We start from the raw sequence: 22,982 nt of genomic DNA, 5'->3' as shown, positions 1-22,982 counted from the left end.
CCCCATCCAGGGGCGACACCTGACGCCCCAAAACCCACCTATGCCAGGCGGGCCAGGGCACTCCGAGGAAGGCCTCCTTAGACGCCTGGGAGCAACGGAGGCCTGGTGAGCATCCTTTGCGGAGAGCCGGCATGGAACAACACCTTGCAGGAGGATCCGGAACGGAGCCACGCCCTCGGTGCTGACGGGAGGCTGAGTAAAGCCCCTGGCGGGGATTGGAGCCGGAGCGATCTCCATGGCGGGGAACCGGAACTGGACGCCAACCATGACAATGACCGGGGAGTGGAGGACGTCCCGGGCGGAGACCAGGAACGTCGTACCACCCTCTGAGGGACCTGGAGGACCGACGTCGCCGTCAGAGGGACCTGGAGGACCGACGTCGCCGTCAGAGGGGATCCTGTGGGTGATCCGTCGTCCTGAAGAGGACCTGGGGGCGAGACGTCGCCCTCCGTGGAGCTTGGATGCGATCCTTCGCCCTGCGTGGAGCTTGGATGCGATCCTTCGCCCTGCGTGGAGCCTGGATGCGATCCTTCGCCCTGAAGAGGACCCGGGGGCGAAACGTCGCCTTCTGCGGAGCCCGGGGGCGAAACGTCGCCTTCTGCGGGCGCTGGAGACGAGCCGTCGCCTTCTGCGGGCGCTGGAGACGAGCCGTCGCCTTCTGCGGGCGCTGGAGACGAGCCGTCGCCTTCTGCGGGCGCTGGAGACGAGCCGTCGCCCTCTGCGGGCGCTGGAGACGAGCCGTCGCCCTCTGCGGGCGCTGGAGACGAGCCGTCGCCCTCTGCGGGCGCTGGAGACGAGCCGTCGCCCTCTGCGGGCGTTGGAGACGAGCCGTCGCCCTCTGCGGGCGCTGGAGACGAGCCGTCGCCCTCTGCGGGCGCTGGAGACGAGCCGTCGCCTTCTGCGGGCGCTGGAGACGAGCCGTCGCCTTCTGCGGGCGCTGGAGACGAGCCGTCGCCTTCTGCGGGCGCTGGAGACGAGCCGTCGCCCTCTGCGGGCGCTGGAGACGAGCCGTCGCCCTCTGCGGGCGCTGGAGACGAGCCGTCGCCCTCTGCGGGCGCTGGAGACGAGCCGTCGCCCTCTGCGGGCGTTGGAGACGAGCCGTCGCCTTCTGCGGGCGCTGGAGACGAGCCGTCGCCCTCTGCGGGCGCTGGAGACGAGCCGTCGCCTTCTGCGGGCGCTGGAGACGAGCCGTCGCCTTCTGCGAGCGCTGGAGACGAGCCGTCGCCTTCTGCGGGACTATGGGGTGAGCAGTCGCCGTCGGTGGAACCCGGGGGCAGCGGTTCAACTTCCCTTTCGCAGTCCTGGAGCCGGGGTGAGTGCACAGGGAAACCCCTGGGCGTAGGGGCGCTCCTTGGGACCCTTAGGAGCAGATCGGAGCCTACTGAGCAGCCTGGAAATGAGGTGAAGCCTGCCTGGAGATCCACGAGCGGAGAAGGGCTCGCCTGGAGGTCCACGACATCAGTGGAGCTCTCTTTGGGACACTGAAGCGGAGACGAGCTCGTGGGGTCGCTCGGAGGCGGAGACGAGCTCTCGGGAGGAGCCGGGAGCGGAGACGAGCTCTCGGGAGGAGCCTGGAGCGGAGTCGTGCCCTCTTGAGGAGCCAGGAGCTGGGCGGAGCGCTCTGGAGGGACCTGGAGCTGGGCGGAGCTCTCTGGAGGGACCTGGAGCTGGGCGGAGCTCTCTTGGAGGTCCTGGGGCGGAGCCGAGCTTTCTGTGGGCGAGATGTCGCCTTGGAAGGGGCTCTGGGATGTGGCGTCGTCTGGAGAGAGACTCGGAGGAGTCACTTCGCCTTCTGTGACCGGAGGTGGCGGCGGGAACGCATGCTCCTGGAGACTCTGTGGCAGCGGGAAAGCATGCTCCTGGAGACTCTGTGGCGGCGCGGCGCTCTCGTGAAGACTCTGTGGCGGCGCGGCGCTCTCGTGAAGACTCTGTGGCGGCGCGGCGCTCTCGTGAAGACTCTGTGGCGGCGCGGCGCTCTCGTGAAGACTCTGTGGCGGTGCGGCGCTCTCGTGAAGACTCTGTGGCGGGAAAGCACGCTCCTGGAGACACTGTGGCGGCGTGGCATGCCCACGGGAACCTCGGAACAGAGCGGCACACCTGTAGAAGCTCTGTGACGGCATGGTGTGCTCGCCGACGCTCGGAGATGGTGTGGTGCGTCCACGAGAACCCCGGAACACAGCAGCACGCTGGTAGAGACCCTGAGATGAAGCAGCCCTCTCATCAAAACATTGGGGCTGAGCTGCAGGCTCATGGGAGATCTGGCACGGAGCCGCGTGCTCTTGAGAACCTTGGAATGGAGCACCTTTCTCCTCAAGGGTACTGTAGTGGAGATCCACCACCTCTATCCCCAACTTCCCCAGAAGCAGCCCGCTGAATTCGGCGAGTGAGCCGAATTTGCCCCCTTTGGCGCTCCATAGTGAGCTGGCTTTGGCAAGAACTTCTCCAGACAGGAGGAAAATACAGAGGGCAATCTTGGATCGTTCGGAAGGAAACCGGGAAATGTTAACAGCCACATACTCGCCGATGCCTTGCAGAAATCCGCCCAATTCGTCTTTTTTCCCCGAGTAACGAGCCGGTAATCCCCTCGCGCTCTCTGAGAGGCGTGGCGCAGCCGCGCTCTCATTATCCGGCTTCTGTGGAACTGAACCGCGAGAAGCGGCACTGAGCTTCCGGAGGAAATCCGAAGCCGGGTTCAGCTGCCGATCCGTTGCGGTCGGAATCGCGGAATGGCGAATCCGCGTTCGGTATTGGTCTGTCGTTCTGTCAGGCTGCAGACGCGGAAGCCGATATAGTCCGATCATTGTCCTTTTATTTCAACAACCGTACAACACAAAAACACTCATAAGCCGTTGAAAACAACAAACAAAGACATCCGCTCGATACGCGTTGTCCGCTATGAGTTTGAATGTCCCAAGCATAATCCATAAAGCCTTCGGCAATGAGTAATCCAAGTCGGAAGTGGAATTCGCATATACAGCCGGCGGTCGAGCAGCCACGCGATCAGCCTGTGACTCAAGAACGTGAGTTTATGTAGTCTGATCTTTCATGAGCCACAGCTGTCGGTAATCTTGGGAAGCAGCGTGACTGCTATCGAGGGGGGCGTGGCAGGGTGGATCTCTGACAGCTACAGACGGGGGCGTGGCAGGGTGAATCCCTGACAGCTACAGAGGGGGGCGTGGCAGGGTGAATCCCTGACAGCTACAGAGGGGGGCGTGGCAGGGTGAATCCCTGACACTGTGGGCAAATGCCACACGGTTTTTCAATTGTCTTGTTTAGTGCTGGCTTCTGGGCACTTATTCGACCATTGAGGCCATTTCGAGACAGAATCCGACAAACTGTTCTGGTTGACACAGGGACTTCAGGTGACCAGGTCTCGTGGAGCTCTGCTGCAGTGGAAAATGGGTTGGCCTTGGATTTTTGAGCCAACAAACGGTCCTCTCGAACAGTTGTCTTGCGGGGTCTGCCTGACCTGGGCTTGTCAAGAACGTCTCCAGTCTCTTCAAATCTTTTTTTTATCCTCTGTACTTGACGCTGAGACACATTGAAGGTGTCTGCCACATCAGCAGTGGATCTGGTCTTCAGCCTCTTGATAATCAAAACTTTAGTCTCACAGTCATTCTTAGGCATGTTTGCAGAGGTCTAGTTGCAGTTGATGTGAAGGTCTAGTGTACTGGGGTTCTTTTTATACACACCTGAGACCTAATTGATCCATTATTAGTCACAGGTGAAGCTCATATGACAAGGCAACAACACTTATGTCTTTGCAAAAATTGACTCAATGGGTTTTACCAAGCTGTGAATATTAGAATACTTTTTGACAGTTTTGTTTTCGACAAGACTTTTCTCAGGGACTGTACTGACTATACAATTTTTTACTCAAGTTTAGGTAAAGAGGTTTGGGCTCTGACATTAAGTACATTAAATAAAAAGTAGTCATTACTACTACCTGTTTTAGTGTCATGCTGGTAACCCCATGTCATGTCCCATGGTATTGGAGATGAAGAAGAAGACGAGGAGAGAGAGGACTGGAAGAAGAATCAGATGGTGGAAACTGAAGGAGAAAGACTGTAGTGTGAGATTCAGGAAAGAGGTCAGACAGGCTCGGTGGTGGTGAAGAGGTGCTGGATAATTGTGGAACTACTGCAGAAGTGATAAGGGAGACAGTTAGAAAGGTACTTGGTGTGACATCTGGAAATGGAAAGGAAGACAAAGAGACGTGGTGGTGAAATGAGGAAGTGCAGGAGAGCAGAAGGAAAAAGAGGTTGGAAAAACAGAATTGGGTTCGACAGAGTGATGAGAAAAGTAAGGAAAAGGCATATGAGGAGCTGTAGGAGAAGTTGTACACTAAGGAAGGAGAAAAGGATTTGTATCGATTGGCCAGGCAGAGAGACCGAGCTGGGAAGGATGTGCTGCAAGTTGGAACAATAAGGAATGGAGATGGAAATGTGTTGACTAGTGAGGAAAGTGTGTTGAGAAGATGGAGGGAGTATTTTGAGCAGCTGATGAACGAGGAAAGTGAGTGAGAGAGAGAGAGAGAGAGAGAGAGAGAGAGAGAGAGAGAGAGAGAGAGAGAGAGAGAGAGAGAGAGAGAGAAGGTTGGATGGTGTGGAGATGGTGAAGCAGGAAGTGGATAGGATTAGTAAGGAGGAAGTGAGAGCTGCAAATAAGAGGATGAAGAGTGGAATGTCGGTTGGACCAGATGACATATTGGTAGAAGCATGGAGATGTTTAGGAGAGATGCAGTGGAGTTTTTAACAAGATTGTTTAACAAGATTTTGGAAGGTGAGAGGATGCCTGAGGAATGAAGGAGTGTGCTGGTACTGATCTTTAAGAATAAGGGAGACTTGCAGATCTGCAGTAACTACAGGGGAATTAAGTTACTACTTACTGGCTGAAATTTTGTCAGAAAGAAATAATATATAGATATTGATATTGACAATAGGTCAGATTTAAAGTGTCTAAAGTGTTCACATGTTAGGTGTTTTCCTGGTTTAGACTCCGACTGGCCTGTGGGCAGAATCTCCTCCTCATTCTCCCTCTGTTTACCTTCAAGGATCGGAAGCGCTTTCCTGAACGCAACACAAAAAAGAGGACTTCTTTATTGGGATGGCTGAGGTCCTTTGAATATCTTTTCGGCCCTGGTCCAGCACCGCTTGCTGTACATGTCCTGCAGGTCAGGGAGCTCAGAACGCTCATCTGACTGCACCACCCTCTGGTGCCTGCCCTGCATGGTGCATTTCTCGAACCAAGAATAGATACTACCCATCAGGACACTTTCAATGGTGCAGTTGAAGAAAGACCTCAGCACCAGAGAGGGTAATTTAAAGTCTCTTAAGCGTCTCAGGTGGTATAGACGCTGCCTGGCCTTCATCAGGGCGACGGTCCCAGCCAACACATGGGCCCCACATGGGTTTTATCTGGGTTATATGGGCATCACGTGGGCATGGGGGCAGAGTGGGCACTTTGATGGGCTAAATGTGGGCCCCAGTTAGGTTGCCCAGTTTGTTTATTCGAGGGCCTGTATGGACCACATTTGGGCTATATTTAGCTATATTATTCAATTGATGATAAATTCAATTGATATGTTTTTTGCGTGTTTTATATGATCGAAACAAAAATGTAGTATATTAACAATAACATAAGTACGACCTTTAGTTAAAAAAAAGAAAAAAATCGCTTGTGCAGCTCATAGAGTCTCCCATTGGCTCCTGTGTTCCCGCCTTCTCATTCTGAAGAAACGGTCATCACTCAATACCACTGATCACCTGACCTGACCTGACCTGGATAACCTGACATCTCTGTCATGGTAAGAAATTATCTTTTGTTTTAAATTAATCACATTTTACTGTTGCTTTCATTTAATGTATACTTCTGAAAGATTTGTGGTAATTAAAGTTACAGGCACGATATATAGAAGGTAAGTGTGGAGAGTGAACTGGTTTACCTCAGAGATAAATACCTGTGGAAAACTGAACATTCTTAACGATTAGCAGACATTGTCTACTAAAATGTGGAAATAACGACTTTTCAAATCATTTTCACCCGTGTTTTCTCCATATAGTGTCATCATGATAACAGGAGGGTGAAACAGTAAAAGCACTGTGGAGTAATCTTTCTCATTCACTACCTTTATAACGTGTATATACAATACACAGAGAAAAGCTCTGAGGAAACGGTGACAATACTTAACATTATTTTAATGTGATTTAGGTTAAATAGGTAGAGGTGATAAAAAAAAATAAAAATCATATTTATATCATTTCTAAACATTACTTAAAATATGATACGTTATGATTACGTTAAAGATAATAAACGTCATTTTGCGCCGTTCATAAAGTCAGTTAGATCAATTAACAGTTTGGGCAAATGGTGGATTAGAAGGTGCTTACAACCTTGTGATTGTTGTGTCTTTTTTTTTGACTGATAGTCTTATGCTCATGTAACTTGCATGCATACAAATAATGGATTGTGCCCTGGTTGATGCAGTAGCATGCTCTACTTTATATTAATTTTTTGCTTTACAGGAAGCCTGAAGCAGAACCGTTTGCTGAATACTGTCAGTAAGAAAGAGCTGGAGAAAGCGCTTGGTAAATGGTCCACAAATGCAAGAGACAGAGAAGGCAACCGTGCTTTGAGAGGCCAGTGGGACCATGATCAGAGGGCAGTACAGCCGGAAGTGTAAGTCATATAACCTATAGCTAGGGCTGCACAATTAATAATATTTTATCCCGATCAGTGTTTTTGCCTTTGTTTAATTAAAGGAATACTCCACCCTGAGATGAAAAAATATCTTATAAATTACTTATCCTCAAGGCATCCTATACAGTGGCTGAGAAGAAAACACATACAAATAGAAAAAACCACCAGCAAATAAAAAAAAACAACGTTATCATTTTGACCAAACATGTGCTGCAAACCACCACAACACAACCAAACACAGAAACACGCTGCAAATCCTCACAACACAACCAAATAGCACAGATCACAAAATAAATCTTTCAAGGGGACCACAACAAGTGACAAACCCGTCTGGGACTGCTTATTGTTTAATGTCTATTCGTCAGTGGTGTTGATGTGTGTCGATGACCTGAAAGGTGAGTTGTTTGTTTATTTTATCATTGTTTGTTTATGATTCCTTGGCCTTTTGGATATTATTATCCTAAATAATTTGATGAAATACACAATTAACTGTAAAACGTTATTATGTTAACTGGCAAAGCCAAGGAATCATGATCAGGATGTTAAAATGAACAAAAAATTCACCTTTCAGATCATCAACAACACCACTGATCAATAGACACTGAACAAGCAATCCCGGGGTCGTCACTTGTTGGGGTCCCCATGAAACATTTATTTTGTGGTCTGTGCTATTTGCAGTGCAAATGAATTGGTTGTTTTGTGAGGATTTGCAGGACGTTTCTGTATTTAGTTGCGTTGTGAGGATTTGCAGCACGTGTTATTAAGAAGATGTTTTCTTAATTTGCTGGTGTTTTTTCTATTTGCATATGTTTTCTTCAGTTGCAGTGCGTTGAACTTTCTGAGTTCAACGCACTGCAACTGCGTTGAACTCAGAAACGCACTGCAACTTCCGAGGTGTGACTTACATCTTTCAGCTGATCAGAATCATTGTTCAATCACTGGATTTTGGCAAAAGCCAAATATTCATTTAAGAGTCAAGTTCAGACGCAAGGTTGATATTTTAATTGTTACATTCATAAGTTTTGGACTCCATGACTGGTCCCCCAGCATAAGTTATTACTGTGCGAGGCAGAGGTGGGAACAATTCACTGATGAGATTCTAGGGTATGTCTTAATTATATTGATGCATGTTTTTTTAGATGCTGCTGTGAATGGTAGTATTTTAAAATTTACTAAATTTCCTTTTCTGTCTTCTCTTTCTTTACTGTTTTGTAGGTGTGCAGCTGAGGAATCTGCATAGACCCACCAGTGAACTATTCTACATTAGTAATTCTTTTATTCCTGTTTTTTTTTACTTGAATTAATTTAAATTAAATGTGATTCACACATTCTGAGTTGAAGTCATTTATTTTGCACAGTTCAAATATTCAACCATGTAATTTTAATCATAGAGCAGCACATAAAATCAACTAATATTAGTTATTTGTTTGGTCAGGCACAGTTTTACATTGTAACTGAGGTTCGAAATGGTTTGACAGTGGATTTTCCATAGTAAGATTAAGTAGACATTAAGTTCACCCACAGAAATCAATCATGAAATTAATAAATGGGATCTAAATCTCACCCACTGTGGTCCCATAACAACCCCATAAAGGGGCCATTTGTGGGTTGACCCCACTTTTGCCCAATTTTTAACACCTATTTGGGACCCAAATGGGCCCATATAAAGAACACCTATACAGGCCTCACTTAGAGCCCACCATGGACCCATCAGTCGCCCCTCTGGGCTAACACACATGGGGCCCATGTGGAGCGGATGGACAAATTTCTCTGGGCCCCATTTGGGTTGCCCATGCAGGGCCGAAGTGACAGCCCATCAAAAACCCACATGGGGCCCACATGAAAATGTTGGCTGGGTTAGAGGGTCCCGGAATTCAAGCTACTTTCCTTGCATATTGTAATAATTTTAATTTTGGAATGTATACAAATTACCTTCACATGTTTGGTATCATTTTAAAGGTCTTAGTGTAATTGGAAATATGATCTCAGTCCCATATCAGACCCCAGGTTTGGGGAAATTCTGTCCTACTGACATAAGGGTTGCCCCGGAGAAGATCCTTACCAGGTGTTCTAGGTGACATTCGGTTTATAGGTCACATCCTGTCCCAAGAAAGGGTTTGCAAAGCTTTTATCACTTTACAAGTGTTTACAATGGTTTCGGTATTTAAGGAAATTTGGTGAAACAAGCATTCTGTAGTCAGAACTTCTCTGTGTGTCTCTATTGCCAGGTACAGTGATTCTTACACATTTCTTCAGTAAACTGCATTGTCAAAATATTTGGTTTTATGCTGATCATGTCATGCTTCTATTATTTGTTTTAGATGTGACATTTGTTTATTGATTATTGCCTGGCAAATAAATGTAAAATTCTTGATTAACTCACTTCCTGAAATCATTTATATCTAGTTGATTATGTAGCCTGGTGTTACCGCAAATCTACGACCAGGATAGTACAAACTGAAGGCTCATGAACGGATGGAGCATAGAGCACAACGTCTGGGGGCTTCTGATTTCTGACTATCACTGATTTAGCAAGTTATAACTAAGTGGCTAAATACATTATTCTTTATGCACGAGCAAGCATTGATAGGCCTACTTAAAGAATATTAGTTTACCGTTATATCCTCTGACTAAGATTCGGACTGGCCAATGTGCCTCCTTGAGCAGGTATCGTTAGCCAAGCACAAGCTTCTAAGCGACTCCGGATCCATAATGAATGATTAATTGAAAAGACGGAATGCAACCAATAAGGTGATCAGCTTAAATTAGAGATCTTCAAGTTAAATCTTTATTATAAATTATAGTCAGATTAGAGGTAAAAATTTGATTCTTGTAACAAAGTGCAATCCATTTGAGTAATCTTTTACAGCCGCGCAAAAGACTAACACGCAGCATACCTTTACCCACACCAGTGGATTCCGTCATTGGGCCATTGGGTGGACACCTTACATCTTACTTAGATTTTAGTTCTGTGTTGCTTTGTGTCATTTTGTCTTGTATTATGGAGCACTTCGGTGCTTAAGCAATATTGTTATGTTTTACTGTGTACTGCACCAACTGTACAGCATATGATTAAAATGACAATAAAAACAATTTATTTCACTGTAGGAGCTATTTTTTATTTCTTGTACATTTAGATAGATAGATAGATAGAGAGATAGATAGATAGATAGATAGATAGATAGATAGATAGATAGATAGATAGATAGATAGATAGATAGATAGATAGATAGATAGATAGATAGATAGATAGATAGATAGATAGAACGAACGAACGAACGAACGAACGAACTAACTAACTTTGTCATTGCATTGTACAGGTACACAGCAAAGAAATGCAGTTTGGCGTCTACCAGAAGTGCAAAATGTAGCAATCGTGCAAAAGTGCAGATAAATATATATCATATGTACAGCAAGTGAAATTCAAGTTGAATGAATGAAATGCAAGTTGAATGAAATGCAAGTTCATTTATTGCTGTTTTGCTATTCAGGTGTTTCAATTATGCAGACTGCTTTTACGAACATTTGTGAAAGAATGGGTTGATCTCAGGAGCTCAGTGAATTCCAGCATGGTACCGTGACAGGATGCCACCTGTGCAATAAGTTCAGTCGTGATATTTCCTCACTACTAAACATTCCACAGTAAACTGTTAAAGGTGTTATAACAAAGTGAAAGCGACTGGGAACGACAGCAACTCAGCCACGAAGTGTTAGAACATGTAAAACCATAAAGCGGGTCAGAGGATGCTGAGACACATAGTGCACAGAGGTCATTAACTTTAAGAGGGTCAATAGCTACAGTCCTACAAACTTCATGTGGCCTTCAGATTAGCTCAAGAACAGTGCACAGAGAGCTTCATGGTTGAGCAGCTGGATCCAAGCCTTACATCAGCAAGTGCAATGCAAAGCATGGGATGCAGTGATGTAAAGCATGCCACCACTGGATTCTAGAGCAGTGAAGACTTGTTCTCTGGAGTGACTAATCACGCTTCACTGTCTGGCAATCCGATGGACGAGCCTGGTTTTCATGTAAACTAAGCCATAATAAAACTGCTCTGCAAAAATCATTAAAACCATGTCTTTGGGAAAACCATTATAACAGCATGTTTTTGTAGCATGTCCTCTCCATGTTACACCACCTGGCTGTTACGCAGTTCAGAAAACATGCAAAAGGTGTTTAAAATGACAACTAAAAAAAAATACTAAAAGAGTGTATGCACTGTACAAAAACTTTAATGAAGTACAGCAATAACAAAAAACAACAAGAACAACAACGACAAAACCCTCAAAATTGACATTCTGAAAGCTGGTTGGTATTTGGAGACGCTGGGATGCTGGGACTCGCTGGCAGGCTCCCAGGTGTCATCCCAAGTTTTGCCACTGCAAAGTATCATAAGTGCACGTTATTGGAACACAGAACAAAAATCAAGATTATAAAGATCGAGTTCAAGTCTATTTTTTTATATTTGTTAAAGTGGCATTAAACCTGTCTATTTAACTGTTTAAGAAACACTCTTGGATTAGCTGAAAAGGGGCTATGACTTGCAGAATACTGAATAAATGTAGAAATGTAGATTTCAGCATGTTGTCATGTTGCATTCCATGCAGATCTATAAGTTGTACAGACACAGGGATAAGGATAGTGACTGCATCTTGCTTCCACTTCTATTCATCATTGTTCTCCTGTTCTTCATATTTAATACTGCTCTTCTCCTTCTCACTACTCTAATCTTCCTCATCCATTTTATCACCACTACTGTCAATGTTCTGGTCTTCATTGCAAGACACTATTGGAAGCAATTTTTGGGCCAAAACCTAAATAATAAGATGCAAGTTTATTAATTTGAGTTTTGATGTATGTATTATTACATCATCTAGTAGAGTTTAGAACACAGGTCTCACAAAATCACAAAATTATGGGCTCTTGCTAATAACTACATATATTAATCCACACCAGGAGGTAGATCATTCTCCCATTTGTATCCAAAATAATTGATTGAAATTCAGTCTTAGTCTTCGAGTTTTAGTACAGACTACTGACCATCACCCATGTCCTAGCAAAAATTTGCATCAGTTTTCTATCTACCTCAGAGGATGATTAAAAGTCAAGTCAAGTCAAGAAGCTTTTATTGAAGCTTTTATTCCTGCCATGATCAACTACACGACCAGGGAGCTTTCTCCATGCTGCTTGCAAGACACCATTTAAACTTTGCCAACATCATATTGGTCATGAAATAGACTACTTAGCATTGCAATGGAGTTAAATTTTTTATGAAACACGACTTACCACACAGTGCAAGGCAACCAGTGGACACACACACACACACACACACACACACACACACACACACACACACACACACACACACACACACACACACACACTTAACCACAGCCCACCGATAACCTGATGACCCGAATAAATCTAATTTGCATGAAGTCAGCTTTGTCTGAGAGCAAATTTATTAATAGTGTGGATTAAAGTACACCACTGCCAAAAAACTTCCCTTTTCTTCCCTTCTTCACATATGACCCCTCCTGACTCAAGGACTGGGAGGTGGAAGAGGGAGCAGTTGGAGAACAAGACTGTGAAAGGGAGAGATCTGTGGTGATAAAAGATGGAGGAGAGACAGGGGTGGCAGAAGGTGCTTTTCCTCCTCTGTTGCAAAGACCTAGAACATGGCAGTGAAGGTGGAGGAGAAGAAGAGTGTGAAGTTAGAACAGCTGAGGAAGTAGTAGAGGAGCTAGGAGAGAGAGAATTTGGAGAACATGGGGAAGAGAGAGAAACAAGGTTGAGTGTATATATAGTCTCAGACTTCTTTGTAAGGCTTTCCGGCTCTCCACGGTGAGGCTCTCTGGCGGCTCCACAGTGAGGCTCTTTGACTGCTCCACGTTGAGGCTCTCTGACTGCTCCACCGTGAGGCTCTCCGATTGCTCCACCGTGAGGCTCTCCGACTGCTCCACCGTGAGGCTCTACGACTGCTCCACCGTGAGGCTCTCCGACTGCTCCACGGCGAGGCTCTCTGACTGCTCCACCGCGAGGCTCTCTGACTGCTCCACCGCGAGGCTCTCCGACTCCAAAATGGAATTGTTGCACTGCTCCTGACTGGGGCTTTTGTGCTGCTTTGCTATGGAGATGTCATTGTTCAGCTGCTGTGCTGTGGAGGTTGCCTTAATACAAGTTTACATACATTTTATATCTGTACATATCAACAAACAAAAAAACATGTATTTTAAATACTAATTATTATTTCTGAACAAAAATCTTGCTCCTACCCTTAGTCAAGATAAATTCATACGCTGTCCTCATCTTATTTAAAATAATTATTGTGACAGGAGTGGGGAGCTGATGGGTGATTATGTCTGCAACCCACCTATTTGAATTCTTTTTATCTTGTTTGCCAATAAATAAAATAGGCTTGTAACCCACTGCCTCAAGTTTCGGCACCTGAAATGAACAAAAGCAGTTAAAAATTACACATACACATTAGTTAAACCCACTGCATTATTAAGTGCAATCATTCTGTATAAAGCAATTTTATTTTAAGGTCATTCAATGGAGTGCAATGCAAGAAAATGAGCCTTCATCAGTTTCATAAAGTTTATTATTTGAGAAAAGAGAACATTTGACTTGAGAAAAAGTTTTACCATTGCCAACATGACTGATTCATTATTTGACAGAGAACACAACTTATTGTTTCTCTTTAACACAACTTAAACATAAAGATAAGTTTTATTTCATACAAAGAAGACTAAGGTAAATAGGTTTATAAAGGCCACATCATACTGGTACTAGTCTATAATATTCACTATATGACAATCATAAACACTTTAAATAACACGTGAAAAACTAGCATTTTTACTTACCGCAATACGGGCAGAATCAATTATACACCCAGCATTTCTGCTTTTCATGACGGACTGTCCCCACTGCCTATCCAGTGACACCACTTTGTCTTTTATTTTTTGACATTTTAGGAGAAACAGAAAGATAGACAGATATGACATATACAGATGTAAACAGTGTGAGAGAGAGAGAGACAGAGAGAGAGAGAGAGAGAGAGAGAGAGAGAGAGAGAGAGAGAGAGAGAGAGAGAGAGAGAGAGAGAGAGAGAAAGCAGGTTAACAAGACAGACGTGGCTCTTAAAAGTGCCTTTTGCTATTTTGTGTGTGTGTGTGTGTGTGTGGTGGGGGGATTAAAATAAAAGAGGAATGTTCAAAGCTGGCAAATCTGAAGGATCTGATGAGAGAAAAAAAAAATATTTAGAATTCAGAATTGAACACCTCACATTTTTACCAATTTTTATTCATCAGTGTTGGCAGATGACCTACACCCTAACCCTAGATGACCTACACCAGGGGTCACCAACCTTTTTGAAACTGAGAGCTGCTTCTTGGGTACCGATTAATGTGAATAACAAATTTGCTCAATTTACCTTTTACTATATGTTATTATTAATAATCAATGATATTCATCTATGTGAAGACATTGATCATGTTAATGATGTCTCACAATAATTATCAACAATGATTTAACAAAGTAGGAAACAGTTATTTTTAGAAAAGCGGGCTACTCATGTGGTCCGTGCGGACTACCTGGTGTCCGCGGGCATCATGTTGGTGACCCCTGAACATTGAATTGTTCCCAATTATATTAATGAACTGTTCTACTTACCGAGTGGAAAATCGCATGGGATCTCCATACAATGATGCAGGTTTCGGTTCAGAGATCTACAGAAGTCTGTGGGAATCCCTGCATGTTGAAAAATGACACTAAAGGGATACCCAGTGCGTCAAAATGTGACTCCAGAGGATCCTGACCAAGCGTCCATATGTGATGAGTTGGGAGTAAGAACGTGTTAAAACTCATTAGACATGTGACTTTTAACCCATCACAAGCTTGAGGTCAAGAACAGATTCTCCTTCAGAATTTTTTTGGTAAACAGCAGAATTCATGGTTTCATTGATCACAGCAAGTCTTCCAGGTCCTGAAGCAGCAAAACTGCCCCAGACCATCACACTACCACCACAATATTTCACTGTTGGTATGATGTTCTTTTTCTCAAATGCGGTGTTACTTTTACACCAGACGTAACGGGACACACATCTTCCAAAAAGTGCAACTTTTGTTTCCTCAGTCACAGAGTATTTTTAGCTATATATTTAGCTATATTATTCAATTGATGATAAATTCAATTGATATGTTTTTTGTGTGTTTTATATGATCGAAACACCAATTTTATATATTAACAATAACATAGTATATAGTAAATAACCTTTAGTTAAAAAAAAAAAGAAAAAATCGCTTGTGCAGCTCACAGAGTCTCCCATTGGCTCCTGTGTTCCCGCCTTCTCATTCTGAAGAAACGGTCATCACTCACTACCACTGATCACCTGACCTGACCTGACCTGACCTGACCTGACCTGACCTGGATAACCTGACATCTCTGTCACGGTAAGAAATTTAATTTAATGTATACTTCTGAAAGATTTGTGGTAATTAAAGTTACAGGCACGATATAAAGAAGGTAAGTGTGGAGAGTGAACTGGTTTACCTCAGAGATAAACACCTGTGGAAAACTGAATATTCTTAACGATTAGCAGATAACTAGGACATTCCACTATGTGGAAATAATGACTTTTCAAACCATTTTCACCCGTGTTTTCTCCATATAGTTTCCTCATGATAACAGGAGGGTGAAACAGTAAAAGCACTGTGGAGTAATCTTTCTCTTTCACTACCTTTATAACATGTGTATATACAATACACAAAGAAAAGCTCTGAGGAGATTGTGACAATACTTAACATTATTTGAATGTGATTTAGGTAAAATAGGTAGAGGTGATAAAAAAAGTTCATATTTATATCATTTCTAAACATTACTAAAAATATGATACATTATGATTACATTAAAGATAATAAACGTCATTTTGCGGCGTTCATAAAGTCAGTCAGATCAGTTAACAGTTTGGGCAAATGGTGGATTGTGATTTTTGAATTGAATTTGAATTGTGACCTTGTGATTTTTTGTCTTTTTTTTGTCTTTTTTTTTTTGACTGATAGTCTTATGCTCATGTAACTTGCATGCATACAAATAATGGATTGTGCCCTGGTTGATGCAGTAGCATGCTCTACTTTATATTATTTTTTTGCTTAACAGGAAGCCTGAAGCAGAACTCTTTGCTAAATACTGTCAGTAAGAAAGAGCTGGAGAAAGTGCTTGGTAAATGGTTCACAAATGCAAGAGACAGAAGGCAACCGTGCTTTGAGAGCCCAGCGGGACCATGATCAGAGGGCAATACAGCCGGAAGTGTAAGTCATATAACCTATAGCTAGGGCTGCACAATTAATAATATTTTATCCCGATCACTGTTTTTGCCTAAAAATAAATAAAAAACAATAGGTTACTTTCATAACCCCGGTTCTCTGAAACATCGAGTGGAGAGATCCACCTATGGGAAGGGCATCCGTACCTGACCTCTGCAGAAGCATCCAATTGCATCAAGTCTGGCTTGACAGCGCTACCTCTCCTCAGTGAGCATATTCCCTTCTCGTGCAACAAGCGGGGCAAACTTGGTGGATCTCTCCACTCAATGTTTCAGAGAACCAGGGTTACGAAAGTAACCTATTGTTCTTTTTCATCATCTCGTGTTCGAGATCCACCTATGGGAGATATAGACAAATCCCCGGTTGCCCAATACACTCATAGCGAGGCCCTGTAAGCCAGAGGACAGCCAAACGGGTGGTGCATGGCACGTCACAAAGCATAAAAATTAACATACTGCTGGGGATAAAAAACCAGCCATGAATAAAAAACCACGACATGTGGAAGGAGAACATGTTCATAGACATGTGAATGGGCCAACCAAGGTGTCAGGAAAAAAGGGAGCTTATGCGCCTAAAACATACATCACTAGGCCGGGCAGACGGGGTTGAAAGGAGTGCAGGCCTAGTAGCATGTGGCTACGAAGAGCCCACACTTAGGACTGCATGAGCTACCGGGGTTCGGGTAACATCAAGCCGGTAGTACCTAACAAAGGTGTGTGGAGAGGACCAGCTCACAGCGGCACAAATGTCCTGCAAGGGAACTCCCCCGAACAGAGCCCAAGAAGTAGCCACGCCTCTAGTGGAGTGCGCTCTAAGGCCACCTGGGGGCTGCATGCCCCTAGATTCATACGCTAAGGAGATGGCCTCTACCAGCCAGCGAGAGAGACGTTGCTTAGAGATGGGATTCCCTGTGTTCGGCGGGGCCCACGAGATGAAGAGCTGGTAGGGCACGCACAGGGCACAAAACATTCAGCCTCTGGTCCTCCGCAGAGGAAAAAGGGGGAGGATGAAAGGCAGAGAGCTCAATCACCTCACCAGTGAAAGCTGGGAAGCATTTAGGCATGAAGGCCGGGTTATCTCCATTATCTCCATTTATCTCCATTAAACGAGAATTTGGTGCACGAGGAATGAACCGAGAGCGCATGCAAATCACTGACACGTTTGGCGGAAGCAAAAGCCAGAAGCAGAGCCGTCTTGAAGGACAGAAGCCTGAGGTAGATATCCCCCAGTGGCTCAAAAGGTTGTCGGGCCAGCACCCCCAGCACCCGTGCTGGATAGATCCCAATCTGGGACTACACTTTTGGTGATCGGGATGGAGCGGCGCACGCCCTTCATGAATCTACGGATAAGGGGGTGCTGACCCACCGTAGTTTTGCCGAACCCGACGTGACATGCGGCGATAGCCGCTAAATAGACCTTAATCGTCGAAAAAGTTCTACCACGATCGATAAGGTCCCGCAAAAAACCCAGAATGTCAGAAACTGAGCTCAGATATGAGACGAGCTGGTGTTTCTCGCACCCATCCTCAAACACACGCCACTTGCAATCATAGAGAGAACGTGTGAAAGAGGCCCTGGCGTTCTGAATCGTGGCAATAACACGTGGGGAAAGCCCCAAAGTGTTTAAATTCGCCCCTTTATGGGCCAGGCCCATAGAGCCACCCTGTCTGGGTGAGGATGATAGATTTCCCCATTCGCTTGGGCCAGGAGGTCTGTGCGCAAGGGGAGGGGCCAAGGCTCTGCATATAAAAGAGGAATTATCTCCTGCCTTGGGCCACCTGGGAGCTATGAGGATCAGAGACAAACCCTGCACCGCGACCCTGGCCAAGGTCGGGGTTATCAGGCAGAGAGGAGGGAAAGCGTAGAGCAGCGTGCTGGGCCACGGGTGAGCCAGCGCGTCTTCGCCGAGGGGCGCGTCCTCGTCCCGAAGCGAGAAGAACATAGGACAGTGGGCGTTTTCGCGCGAGGCGAAGAGATCGACGGTTGCCTGGCCGAACCTCTCCCATAGCAGCCTCACTATCTGAGGTTGGAGCCGCCATTCTCCGTAGAGTGGGTTTCCTCTCGACAGAAGGTCTGCGCCCCTGTTTAAAATGCCCGGGACGTGAGTCGCCTGTAACGACAGGAAATGCCGTGCGCTCCATACCAGCAACCTGTAAGCTAGAGCATGAAGCTTGGAGGAGCGCATGCCGCCTTGACGGTTGATATGTGCCACAGCTGTCGTATTGTCGCAGCGCACCAGCACATGATGCCCCTGCAGGCAAGGCAAAAAATGCTTTAGAGCTTTCAACACAGTGAGGAGCTCCAAATAATTTATATGGGCTGAATGAAGTAAGTTTGGCCATACACCGTTCACTGATCTGCCCTCCTGTGTGGCTCCCCACCCCGTTAAAGAGGCATCTGTCGTTACCACTTTCAAGAATATGACCTCCTGAGGGGGAGTGAAGTTGCTCTTGTTCACATTGACTCTGAAACCGAGCGCAGCGATGTGAGAGAGCACACGGGCAGTGTTTTGAATCACTTTCTCTCTTGAATCGGCTATAATAAGCCAATCGTCTATGTATGTGAGGATTCTGGTACCCGCTGATCTCAACGGCGCAAGTCCCGCCTCCACACACAGACAGAACGTCCTCGGACTCAGAGCGAGCCCGAACGGAAGGACCATGAATTCGTAACACACGCCTTGGTAGGCGAAACGAAGGAATTTCATGTGCGGAGGATAGATGCTTATGTGGAAAAAAGCATAGATCAGATCGATCGAGCAAAACCAATCGTTCTGCTTTATTAAACGTATGAGCGGGCCGTGTGATAACATTCTGAAATTGTATTTCCTTAAATGTTTGTTCAACACTCTGAGATCCAGAATAGGACGGAGAGAACCGTCTTTTTACGGGACCAGTAAATAGCGAGAGTAAAAACCCTGATTGCTTAGATGCGGGGATACAACTCAAATTGCTCTCTTCTCGAGAAGAGATGAGATTTCGTCTTTCAGAACGTGAGCGGAGCTCTCGTCCGTATAGGACCATACCACTCTGTTGAACCGCGGGGGTGTATTGGCAAACTGAAGTCTGTAACCCCTCGTGACTGTGTGAATCACCCAATCGGGGGATGAGACAGACAGCCAGCCTGTCACGTGACTCCCGAGCGTTCCCACACAGCCCGGTGAAATGCCGAGAGCCGATCCGGCCGGATCGCTCATTAATGGTGCAATGGCACCATCTAGTGGCCAAACTAGAGACGACATGCGGGGATCTGGGGAAAAATTCTCTCCCAGAGACGAATTCATTGGATTCGTCAGATTTATTGATATTTTTTGTATTTTTTGTGTTTTTTTGTGAAAAACTGGGGCCGTAGCCTTTATTAAATTTGTGAGAAGAGAGTGAAGGGGAGTGTTTGGTGACACTGCTTCTGCACTTAATCTCACATCTTTCCCCACTGGAACGGGGAAACGCACTCTGGACGGCACGGGGAACAGTGAAGCCTGTGCGGAACAGAGAGTGATACTCGCCGGTGAGGGGGGGCTGACCTCGCTGAAGGAGAACCTCAGTTTTTTAGACGGGTGAACTTGGAGGGAAGAACAAGTGTCCGGAGGGCTGGTCGCCCATGAACGTGGAACGAAAACCCCCTGTGGCCGAGCATCAGGTCGGCCGCTTTCGTTTAGGACCCGAAGGGGCGGGGTTGGGGGGTTTCCTCGCCGCGGCTGCAGCGAAGGACATCTTACCCCAGGGCTTAGCAGGCGGGGGAGGTGGCCCGCTCTGCTGAGCCGGTGGTTTCCCGCGGGGTCTGTAATTTCTGCCAGTGTAGTGGGGATGGCGTCCCGCAGCAGAAGTGTTAGATGGCCGCACAGATGGTGTCTGATGCTGCGCCTGCTTCCTAGGAAGACACAATTTGAACGCCTCGTCCTCCTTCTTTTTATCATCGCATCGTTGCTGCATCAGGGCCACAGCCGGGACAAAAAGAGCTTGGCCGGGTTCAATCGGCGCTCCTGCGATGCGACGTTTCTCACTATCAGGGAGAACGGATAGATTGAGCCACAGTGCACGTTCTCCGACCACCGATAAAGCCATAGAACGCCCGCTCGCTTGGACAGCCTGACAGGCATTACGGAGAACAAGGTCATTGACCGAGACGACCTCCTTCCAGAGATCGGGCGATGGTGACCCTTTCTCCAGTTGTTGACCCAAATCGAGCAGGAGTTCGGCCTGATACGCGGCCAACAGCTAGGAGACATTAAGAGCTCGTATAGCGAGAGCTGAGGCTTTATACGATGCCTGATGAATCGATGCGGAGAAACGATCCATTTTACCCGGGAGGACGGGCTTGGGTGGGGCGAGCAGCCCGCCCTGAGATGGGTTGAGGTGTCTGGCGATGGAAGGCTTGATAACCGGGGGATCGCCCATCCCGAGACTCGCCATATCTTTAACTTCCAGCCCAGCAAGACCGTGTTTCAGGTTGAGCGGATCTCCCCAGCAATATCTCATGTGTTTAGCACATGCAGGGAGGACGGGAAGAAGCTGCTTTCTCGGGCCGGAAGGAGGTCCCAGAAGCTTGCCGTCATATACGTCTCTCTCCTGATCCGAAGCATTCAGGAGAGCCGGCCATTCGATGCTGAGCCTCGCGGCAGCCCGTTCACAAAGCTCCAGCAAAACCGATTGAGATGGGGCGGGGGGAGCCTGAGGGGCCGCGGAGGACGGGATGGCGTACTCGTCATCCAAGCCGTCGAGAAGGTCCGCCTCGATCTCATTCCCGGAACCTGTCGGTCCTTCAGGAGACGGTTGTCGACCGGTAGTAAATCCTCGAACGGGGAAGGACACAAGTCGGCCCAGTCAGAGGAAATTGCACCGCGGGAGGCCCCTGAGTGCGCAGCGGTGTCGCCTTTTTCCCCCTCTGAGTCGGAGAGCTCAAAATCGACACACTGCGAAGCGGCCGTTTTGAGTCTGCGACGCAGGAGCTTTTTTGGGAGCGCCAGGCAATGGCTACAGTTCTCCGGGAGGTCAATAGCTTCTTGCGCATGCTTGAGACCCATGCAGACAACACAGAAGGGATGGAAATCACTCGCGGCGATGAGTGCGCCGCACGCGGTCTGGCAGGCCCGCGATAGGTTGTCCACCGGAGTAGCCGGTGGACAACCGGCTACTCCGGTTGTGAAGAAAAAAGAAAAAAGGAATGCAAGCGTGGGCGGCTCGCAAAGCTAACCTGGCTGAGGACGGGCACGTCCGGCGGAGGCTGATCAGACGATATGTCCTCCTGAAGACAAAAAAAAAAGTGCAGTCCAAGAAACCAGGAAGCTGTGAGGAAGGATTGCAGAAGTCGCGAGAAGCGAATGTTAACTGAGGAGAGGTAGCGCGTGCAGGTGCCTTATGCACTCGGGTAAGGGGCGTTGCCTTACCTGCCATTGGGCACGCGCTCCTGTTTGTCAAGCCAGACTTGGTGCAATTGGATGCTTCTGCAGAGGTCAGGTACGGATGCCCTTCCCATAGGTGGATCTCGAACACGAGATGATGAAAGAGAACAATGTTATCAGTTTGACAACACGTGCTGCAAACTTTCATTCTGATTCATTCTGATCAGCTGAAAGATATAAGTCACACCTCGGATCACGGTGGCCCAGAAAGTTCAACGCACTGCAACTGAAGAAAACATATGCAAATACAAAAAACACCAGCAAATTAAGAAAACATCATAAGTTAAACAACACGAGCTGCAAATCCTCATAACACAACCAAACACAGAAACACGCTGCAAATCCTCACAAAACAACCAGTGTGAATGAATTGGTTGTGTTGTGAGGATTTGCAGGACGTTTCTGTATTTAGTTGCATTGTGAGGATTTGCAGCTCGTGTTGTTTAACTTATGATGTTTTCTTAATTTGCTGGTGTTTTTTCTATTTGCATATGTTTTCTTCAGTTGCAGTGCGTTGAACTTTCTGGGCCACCGTTATCCGAGGTGTGACTTACATCTTTCAGCTGATCAGAATCATTGTTCAATCACTGGATTTTGGCAAAAGCCAAATATTCGTTTAAGAGTCAAGTTCAGATGCAAGGTTGATATTTTAATTGTTACATTCATACGTTTTGGATTCTGTGACTGGTCCCCCGGCATAAGTTATTACTGTGTGAGGCAGAGGTGGGAACAATTCACTGATGAGATTCTAGGGTATGTCTTAATTATATTGATGCATGTTTTTTTAGATGCTGCTGTGAATGGTAATATTTTAAAATGTACTAAATTGCCTTTTCTGTCTTCTCTTTCTTTACTGTTTTGTAGGTGTGCAGCTGAGGAATCGGCATAGACCCACCAGTGAACTATTTTACATGGGTAATTCTGTTATTCCTGTTTCCTGGTTTTTTTAATTGAATTAATTTAAATTAAATGTGATTTACACATTCTAAGAGTCATTTATTTTGCACAGTTCAAATACTTAACCATGTAATTTTAATCATAGAGCTGCACATAAAATCAACTAATATTAGTTCTTTGTTTGGTCAGGCACAGTTTTACATTGTAACTGAGGTTTGAAATGGTTTGACAGTGGATTTTCCATAGTAAGATTAAGTAAACATTAAGTTCACCCACAGAAATCAATCATGAAATTTATAAATGGAACCCAATTCTCACCCACTGTGGTCCCGTAACAACCCCATAAAGGGGCCTTTTGTGGGTTGACCCTTGATTAAGTCATGTGGGCCCCATAAGGGTCCTTTTTGTAGCCCACTTTGGCCCTGTTTTTAACACCTATTTGGGACCCAAATGGGCCCATATAAAGAACACCTATACAGGCCCCACTTAGAGCCCACCATGGACCCATCAGTCGCCCCTCTGGGCTAACACACATGGGGCCCATGTGAAGCCGATGGACAAATTTCTCTGGGCCCCATTTGGGTTGCCCATGCAGGGCCCAAGTGACAGCCCATCAAAAAACCCACATAGGGCCCACATGAAAATGTTGGCTGGGTTA

General features: G+C 46.2%; 2 protein-coding genes across 2 annotated transcripts in view; one reads left to right on the top strand and one right to left on the bottom strand.

Annotated features, from left to right (window-relative positions):
* The window catches only part of LOC310724284 (uncharacterized protein), a 699,798-nt gene that overhangs the window by 60,964 nt on the left and 615,852 nt on the right, over positions 1 to 22,982 (bottom strand). The window lies entirely within an intron of this gene.
* Positions 16,689 to 21,533, top strand: LOC310733639 (uncharacterized protein). The gene is made up of 2 exons (XM_083555057.1): positions 16,689 to 16,811; positions 19,182 to 21,533. The coding sequence occupies exon 2, from the start codon at positions 20,298 to 20,300 to the stop codon at positions 21,216 to 21,218; it is 921 nt and encodes a 306-aa protein (XP_083411183.1). The 5' UTR covers positions 16,689 to 16,811; positions 19,182 to 20,297; the 3' UTR covers positions 21,219 to 21,533.

This window comes from Silurus aristotelis (assembly GCF_946808225.1).
Source record: "Silurus aristotelis genome assembly, chromosome: 1".
Classification (NCBI taxonomy): Eukaryota; Metazoa; Chordata; class Actinopteri; order Siluriformes; family Siluridae; genus Silurus; species Silurus aristotelis.
Note: the sequence above shows the minus strand (reverse complement) of the source record. Positions and strands in the feature narration are given on the sequence as shown.